Below are 9,069 nucleotides of genomic sequence, written 5' to 3' on the forward strand. Positions count from 1 at the left end.
GCGCCTGGGCGGGGAGCTGTGCCTCGTGTGGGTGTGCTTCGACATGCTGTGCTGCACGGCCAGCATCTGGAACGTGACGGCCATCGCCCTGGACCGCTACTGGTCCGTCACCCGGCAGCTGCAGTACACGCTGCTCGCCCGCCGCCGCATCTCCAACGTGATGATCGCTCTCACCTGGCTGCTGTCCGCCGCCATCTCCCTCGCCCCGCTGCTGGGCTGGGGCGAGACCTACAGCCCCGAGCAGGAGCGCTGCCAGCTCAGCCAGGAGCCGTCCTACACCATCGTCTCCACGGGCGGCGCCTTCTACTTGCCTCTCTGCGTGGTGCTCTTCGTCTACTGGAAGATCTACAAGGCGTCCAAGTTGCACATGGGGGCCCGCAAGAGGAACGCCGTGCTGCCCCTGCCCGAGGCTGCCCAGGTAAGGCTGGGCAAGGGGAGGGAGCCCTCGCTGCTTCCCCGGGCGCGGCTGTCCTGCTTCTCCTCCGCTCCGGCCCTCACCCGTGGTGAGGGGTTTTTTTCCACCCCCAATGGTGGGTTCGGCACAGCGAGAAGGCTGCGAGGTGCCCTGGGGCTCCCGTGTGTTTGACTTTGTCACAGACTGGACGTGAGCAGTAATTAGCCTGTCAAAAAGTGCAGCTTCTGGAGAAGAGTTTTGCTCTTATTTTTTTCTTTGTGTTATAAGAGTAAGGGACAGGCGCATTCACTGCCAGTCAGGAGAGACGTTTGAAAATTGTCTCTTTGTTCTGAATTTGCCATTCCTTGGGTTTGGTTTTTTCCTCTTTATGTTTTTTAAAGCATTGGTGGAGGAAACCAAAGTTCTAGCAAAACCAAAAAAAGCATTGGTTTCTCTAAAAAAAGACAAACAGATCCCCAGGTCCTGTACCAAGATAAATGCACATTTATCTACCAGCACAGACTTTGTGTGTCTGAATACATTCTGGTAAGCAGATTAAGCACTATTCACAATATAAACTTATATATTGATGTGCTTGGTTGTTTTTCCTTGAATGCTGCTCACTGCATAGTGTTGAAGCAATGAGCAATCGTTTCTGGTTTAAAATTACCTGGTGGCTTCAAAACCATGTTCTTATCCCAAAGATTGTCTACAATCCTGCAGTGCCCTAGCCATTTGGGAGGTCTCGTTCATTTTGGGGATACACCTTGCTGACAGGAAAGCTGTGTCCCTTCAGAAGAGTTGGCTCCTTGTGCTCCATAAGTCAGGCTCTCTGCATGATGCTGCTGTCACCCATTCCATGCCTCCACCGTGCTTGGCTGTGCTTTCTGTAAACTTTCCCTGCTTTCTGTCACATACTCTTGCTCTCACTCCTACCAATCTTTATGTTTTTGTGATTACATGTTGTACTTCCTAAGCCCAGTCCCTTCCCAGTAGCCAGAGATGAGCTGTGTGGATGTTAGAGATACCTACAGAGAACATTTCTGTTCCATTGGGGTTAATCCTGCAGAGCCTCATTCCCCTGCAAAATTCTATCTTAGATTTGGAGGCAGTGAAGCTCATTATGATGGTCACAAGTAAGAGTCTGTAGGTTGTGTCCCCAGATAATTGCATAATTTCACTGGCAATAATTGCATAATGCACTGGTAATTATGTGTGATTAGACTCACAGATTTGGATCATAATGTCTTGAAGCTGCTTCTAATATGTATTGATTTATGAAGGTATCTTCTATGAAAAAGCAAAAAATTTGTTAGAAAAGTAGGGAATGTCTCCTCTAGTCCTTTAGTGGCATTTTTTTTTCCTACGATCTTCAGCCCCTAGTTTGCACCAAATGTCTTCCAAATTGTTTTAAGTACAATGAAAGCATTGCTTGTGGTTAAGGTATAATCTCTTCAAACACAAAAGCCAGCTGATTATTTGTAGTGTTTTTGCATGCTCTATCTTTTACATACACACAGACCCATACAGGAGTAGTTGTCTGGAATCTAAAATTCTGGGAAGTGAAATGAGCTGAGGCATTGCTGCTTGAGCCAGTGGAGAGACACATCACTTGACAGTTTTAGCAAGACAGAGTCTGGCTGCAAAATGTCATGGTTCTGTCTGCAGGAGGCCCTGAGCATGGCTGCCAGGTGAGTGCTTTTTGTGATGCAAAGTCTGGGGGCTGGTTTAGGCTGCACTGACAAAAGGGCTCTGGCACAGTGGGCTACACACCCATTTTGGGGGAGTTATTGCAACGCCAGCAGATACTCAAGCCAGTCTTCTTTCTCATTGGTGTGATTGACATATCAACTGTGATTGACTTCTCCTAACAGGGATTCTTGAGTCTGCAATTGGTGTGTAGTGGCAACTTCCCCTGTTGTCCCAGCAGCTCCATTTGCTGACTTAAATTAAAAGACTTCTGTGATTCACATGCAAGCTTTACTCCTCACCTGAAGGAAGAGCTGATGCTGCACATGTGTACATTAAATGAACTTGTGGATCAAGCAAACTGGCATTCAGGATGCATTTCTTGTTTTCTTTCTAAATTAAGATGCTGAGATTTACTCACTGAGTGTTATCCTGATCCTTTTTAAGCTTGTGGTAGTAGGATCCATCACTTTCACAGGAAGAGTAGCAGTTCCCCAGTGAATTCTGGACGGGAATCTTCACACACTTCACTGCTCTTCTTTGGCAAAACCCTGTTGTTTTTTTAACATGCAAACACAAAGGTAACATTGCCAAGCTTTGCTTCTCTGCATGCAGGGGTGATCAGGCTGTCAGCATCAGCTCTGTCCTCTCTGATGGGGCAAATTCTGTTCTGCTTCTCATGGTTTGCCCATCAGCTCATTCTGATTTTCCCATTCTTTCTCCCTTGATGTCTCTCCTCCCTCTACTTTCTTCCATCTCTGTTCTCAGAGAATGCTCACCTGTCATGCTCACCCTGGCAACGTTTTCCTTCTGTCATTGTGATTCTGGATGTGAATTCCCCTCTGCATCTATGTCAGTCCTCACTCCAGGTGCCCTGCACCAGCTGATCTGAGGAATATTAGCAGGGTTTTTTTGGCAGACGATGCCAAAGGCTGGCAGTGCTTCCCAGTCTGGAGGTGAGCAATAACAGCAGTGATCCCTGCTGGGAGACACGTCTGTGTTGCACTCAGGAATGAGCTGTCAGGTAGTGCTGGACTGGAACTGCACAGCAGGGCTGCACTTGGTGGCCTGAGCTACAACCAGCTGGTTAATTCTGGCACGTCTAAGGACAGAAAAGGTCTGAGCTCATAGCACTCAGGTGCCAGTAGGGGAATCTTGGAAAAACCAGTGCACCAAGTGGAGCAGTGAGGGTGATACTTTGATGTTTGTCAGCCAGCAGAGTCAGGCACCAAAGTGCTTTGCAGGTTGCCTATATATGTGTCTATGTACGTGTGTGTGTATGTATATATATGTATATGTGTATATATATATATATGTATGTATATATATATGTGTATATATATAAAATGGTTTGGTTTTTTTCACAGAGAAAAGGCATTCCTTTCAAACTGGGAGTTGGCATACATACCTTATGGTCTTACAGAGCTGCAGAATAGAATAGGTACAAAATAACTATTCTGAGTCATTCTTTGGTTAAAATTTTACTTGTGTTTTTGAAAAATACTTTTCAAAACCTTTGAAAAAATTCAGGTGAGGGAGACGGATGTGAAACATCTGAGATACTTCTGGTTTTAGTGACAGCTTGGTTTTTGCTCTCCTTTAAATAAAATAATTGCCAAACTGGGATCCTAAATTAAGCTGGTGCTTTTATAATTTTTGGTTAGCCAATTATGAAACTCTCTGAAAAGTGAGTCTGCAGGCAACACTGACGTGGGTGACCCTCATTAAAAACCTAGTGACATATCATCACTGACAGAGAGCTGTGCTCTGTCACACCTGGTTGACAGCAGGCAATAATTCTCTTTCTAAGCAGTCCAATTGAAATAAATGAGACTGCTTGAAAACCAGCAGATGCTGCTGGATAGTGCCCTTTTAAATCAGTGAAATCACTTGTAGCATAGGGATAGCCCAGCAAAACGAGAATCATGGGATCTGAATGTCTGCATTACTTACATGTAGTAATTGAAAAGTCAGGCTTAAATTTTCATGTGAGGAGTTAAAAATCAGTTCTGTTGATGATTGGTGGAGGTTTTGTTGGTTTTTTTTTTTGGTTTGGTTTGGTTTGGTTTTTTTAATTATTATTATTTCTCCCCTCTCAAAGTACTTGGATAGTGCATAAAAGCATTAGGCACGATCCAAACCTTAGAGTTTTGTGAGAGTCCTTCCCCCTTTGGATAACATCAGACCCCAGAGCTCCAGAGGTGCTGTGTTGTTCTGCACCTTGGCCCATTCCACTTCTCCAACTCACTTTACCAGTCAGGACAATGTGGGAGAAAAAAAATACTCTCCTTTTCTGAAGGGGTCAAGGGCCTTTTATTTCTTATTTGTGCCTCTGCACAAGTAGAAGAGATGGGTCAGGAAACAAAGTTCAGCTGTCCAGAAGAGGTGCAAAAAATGTCCAGAAAAGAGTGAGGCAGGAAGCAAAGTGGAGTGGCTAATGATTTCCTAGGAGAAATACAGTTAGTCCTGCTTGCAGCAGAAGAGAATCCTGTGACAGAAAGCTGATGTTTTTCTCCCTGTCAAATGAGCTGTTTGTCATGTTGGTGGAGCATCCAAGACAGTGTAGACCTTTCTGTGTTTTGATCGTTTGTTGTGCATTTAGCTTCTTGTGCTCTTGTTCGAAGAGCAAGAAGTGTGCCAGGGCTGCACTGAGGCAGTAGTGACCTTTGCTGAGCCACACTGTGGTAGGCAAAGCTCTACATTTGTGGTACTAAGGCAGATTTGATTGATGTTTATCATTACTGTTGTTTTGTTACTGCAGGCCCTGCAGGTGCAGGACAGACACACACAGAGCACCTGCCATGAAGGACCAATAATAACAACCATTAAAGCTATAAGGAACATTTTAAATCAAGGGATTTTGTCAGAAGCTCCTTGGTGGCATGTTTTCTATGACATTCTAGGAACTCAGGAATTGGGAACGTACAGCTCTGGGAACATCTATCCATTTAGGAATAGTAATTTACTGGGGACAGACAAACAAGAGAAGAGGCATTGAACTGTAATTGCTGATCAATGTACAGAAGAATAAATTCTGGAACTAAAACCAAACTCCTTTGTGACTGTAGAAGGATTTGTACTTGAGCTCATTTCCTTCATTTACTTTTTATTAGTCTCACAGAACAGCAGTTATCTCTGCAGTTCTCACAGCCCATTGTCCTGGAAATAGCTGGTTTCACGAGTTCTGAAGCAAATTCTGGCCTCAGAGGAGCAGTCCTTTCATGCCAGCTATTTCCCCAATGCTCCTGACTCGCAGCTCCTGGAGCAGTGCCCGGGCAGATGGAAGGAAATCTGTGCCCGAGGCAGAGTGTGCCGCTAGACACTGAGTGAGAATAGTGTGCAGCACTGCAGAGATGGCTCCAGCATAACCCAAGGCATCTCCATGGACTGCAATAATTTACAGTCTGTGACCACCTCTTCTGCTGTCACAGCCTGCTTGCTAGTGCTCATCAGAAAGCCCAAAATGGGGGCAAAGGTTCTATACTTGTCCTTTGTTCTGTGTGCTATGGGGATAAAGGTCAGCTGTTGTGACTTACATTGGAAACTGGAGTATGAGAAGCTTCTGGGGCTGGCACTGGGAACTGCAGATTTGATACAGTTAGAGCTGCATTTAGTTCTAGCAAGTAATTTACAAAATGTACCATGATCTAGTTTCACTTGCTGTTTTGTTTTCAGAGGCCTGACCTAACAACCAGGGAAGTTTGTAAAAACTCCTTTTACTTCAGGAGGAGCTTGACCATGCTGTAAATGCAGGCTTCATTGTGGAAAACACCTGAGGACTGAGGTATCTTCTAGCAAAGGAAACGAAATAACCTTTTCCTACAATATGCAATTAAATGACAAAAGGGTCACTGCTAGGAAATTCTGCAGTCAGAAGTAGTGGGAAGGCTCTGATTTGATCTTGTGATTTGATGATGGCACACAGCAAGCTCCATCTTCTGAGGAAGAGTTGAAGGTTAAATACAGTACCAAAGTGTGCTTGATGCTTGTGAGGAAGTCCTTTGTATGGCTGTTCCCAAGAGGCACTTACGTAACTGCTCCTCAGGGCTAAGACATAATCTTTCAGGGTTGCTTGTCAGAGATTTGTCCTCGTGTCATACATTCATTCATCCCTTTTTGCAGAGTGTGATTAAGGACGTGCAGAGCAAGTCCTTCTGCAGACAAATGGTGTGATCCTTGCTACATGAGGGGTGTCCCATTTTAATTGTCAGAACAGATGTGATTTTCATTTTCCTCCATTATTTGCCTGTGCCCATAATCTGCTGCCCTTACGTTCTGCAGCCCCGGCTCGTGTCTAAGGGTGCAGACAGGGATATCCATCCTGAAGAGTGATTGTTCAGCCCCTGCCAGTGCTTCACTGTCTGAATTGCTGTGCTCATACTGAGTACAGGCCCCCCTTCTATTACTGAGGTAGCACATGCATGTGCAATATGTAGCTAATTTAACAATGGCCCATATTTGGAGTGCCTGTGAATTATCACTCAGGCAAATTTTACAGCCTTAAGCTGTTGCTTTTATTGTGCTCTCTTCATAACTGTAGTGCCTAGAAGAACTTTAATATCACAGACACTTCCATCTTCAGATTAAAATCTCTAAGGAGTGTCTTCATCTGGTCAGACTCAAAGCACACAAATAACTTCTGCCCAGAAGCTGTTTGCCCTCAGTGAGAGGAGACAAGAGGCACTGTCGACAGCCTGGAGTAGCTGAAATTCTTTCCTCTCTTGTATAACCTCTACTGAAGCCAGAGTTTGAACTGAAGGTCAGTTGAAATGGTGTTTTTCTGGCAATAGTGTACTTTTTGAGAAAGTACAGAATCACAGAATGGTTGGACTTGGAAGGGACCTCTGGAGATGATGTGGTCCAAGCCCTGGAAGCTGAAGCAGCTCACCTAGAGCGGGTCTGAAGGCCATGTAGCAGCATGAGTTTGGTGCAGGGATAGGCAGCAGACACAGGCCTTTGTTAGCCTGCCTTAACAACCTCATTTCCCATAGGTATGAAGACAATAAATTGAAAAAAGAGTACCACAACACACATGGTACCAGGTACTCTTTATTTAGCTCTGTTTGTCAGCTACACTTGGCAGCTTTTCCAGTGTAATGAGTTTGGCACTCTGGGGCATTTTCTTTCTTTTAACATGGAAGGAATGAAGTCCAGGCCTTTTGTGGTAGGTGCACAGATGTTGTGCTGTCATTTAAAAGTAATACTTCACTCAGACTGTCTTGGTAAGAAACTGTGTTTGCTTTTGTTTGAGGTGAAGGAAGCTTCGCAGGAACCACAGATGGTGTTTACAGCTCGTCGTGCAGCTATCACTTTCCAGACAGATGGGGAAACATGGAGAGAACAGAAAGAGAAAAAGGCAGCTCTGATGGTTGGCATCTTAATTGGAGTTTTTGTACTGTGCTGGATCCCTTTCTTCATCACAGAATTAATAAGTCCCCTCTGTTCCTGTAACATCCCGCCCATCTGGAAAAGCATCTTTCTTTGGCTTGGCTACTCAAATTCTTTCTTTAATCCTCTCATTTATACAGCATTTAACAAAAATTACAACAATGCCTTCAAGAACCTTTTTGTAAAGCAAAGATAAAAGGGGACACAGAGGAGAAAACGATTATTGCATAATAGAGAGATTTCTTGAGGGAAACGTGCCTGTGATATGAACAGTTTCCATGCACAAGAGCTACTTGAGGGGATTTAGGAGCAGTGAAAAAGAAGATGGAAGATGTCTGGATATAAACCTACTGAGAGTTTACAGTCTCCCCTTAGAAATGCAGATGTGCTACGCCAGTGTTCGGCAAAGAAGGTGGAAGCAGGGAATGGCTCCCGTCTGCTCTTCAGTCATCACAGGCTGAGGTGTGTCCGGTGCCGCGGCTGATCCCACCCAGCCAGCCCCGGGGCCCTGCTGCAGCTCTCTCTTCATTAGCAAAGGCACCCGTGGGAGCTGCTAATTGAGCAATCCTGACATGTTTGTGATATGAACAGGATGCTGGCTTCGGGGTTGAGATTTATTTGGGAGGAAATAAACATGCTGCAGTCAATCAGTCCTTGAGTTGATGTGAAATTGAAGTGGAGGACCAAGCAGCTCAGAAACACAGCCTGCCAGGACTGAGGGCCTGTGTGTTCTGCAAGCAGCAGGGCTTGATGGGCAGGCTTGGTCAGACCGGGTCAGCTGTGTCCCCTGTGGTTAAGTGAAGCTTAAGAGGCAAGCACAGAATTATTGAGAGCCCCCGAGAATGTGTTCTCACTGCTTGCACAGGAGGGTCCAGTGAGGTTTTTCACTTGTGTTGTCCTCTCTCACTCTGCCAGGCTCAGACTCTCCCTGTTTTATGGAACCCAGGTGAGCTCAAATAGACGCCAACACCTCCAAGTGAATTGGGACTGTGTGCATGGTTATTTCATGCTACCATAAAACTGAGCAGGCATCTGTGCTACAAACACTAAACAGGGTGCTCAGTCACACCAGGTGTGCTGACAGCAACATGTGGCTGCTTGGCAGTGGTGGGTGAGTGTCTGCACCGTGTCTGGGGCCCTGCACCATCAATGTGCTCAGCACCCAACCTGGGTGAAGGCCACAATTTGTCAGCTGGCATCAACCTCCTCCTACTGTAACAAAGGTGTTGATGCCACCAAGTTTAAGAGACTCCCCAAAACCCAAAGAGACTCAAACCCAGGCCTTAAATCACTTTCACAAGATCTGACAAACATCCCTGATCCAACAATATATACAGAAATAATCTATTTCCTTGCATACTGCTAAGTCCATCTTGCTCCATATTTGTTTCTCTGGTGGGTTTTACTTCCTCCCCTGCTCTGAGTGGGAGAGCTGACAGCATCTCTGACTATTTCTAGCATGGCACAGAGTCCCAGGAAGCTTAAGGGAACTTGGCTGCACCTCACGAGCACAGGCAGTGCTGTACCTCACACCTGCAGTGCTGTGACAGTCCAGTGTGACCTGCTGTGCCCACAGCCACCTGTGTGTCTTGCATTCC

The 9,069-nt window shown here is 45.6% G+C and overlaps 1 protein-coding gene across 1 annotated transcript in view; it reads left to right on the top strand.

Moving 5' to 3' along the window:
- The window catches only part of LOC102042938 (5-hydroxytryptamine receptor 5A-like), an 8,455-nt gene extending 337 nt beyond the window's left edge, over positions 1–8,118 (top strand). The window contains 2 exon segments of the mRNA XM_031057121.1: positions 1–418; positions 7,335–8,118. The exon segment at positions 1–418 is cut by the window's left edge and continues 111 nt beyond it. Of these exon segments, the coding sequence (XP_030912981.1) occupies positions 1–418; positions 7,335–7,667 (751 nt within the window). The 3' untranslated portion in view covers positions 7,668–8,118.
- Positions 8,119–9,069: the final 951 nt, after the last annotated feature.

This window comes from Geospiza fortis, unplaced genomic scaffold, assembly GCF_000277835.1.
Source record: "Geospiza fortis unplaced genomic scaffold, GeoFor_1.0 scaffold112, whole genome shotgun sequence".
Lineage (NCBI taxonomy): Eukaryota > Metazoa > Chordata > Aves > Passeriformes > Thraupidae > Geospiza > Geospiza fortis.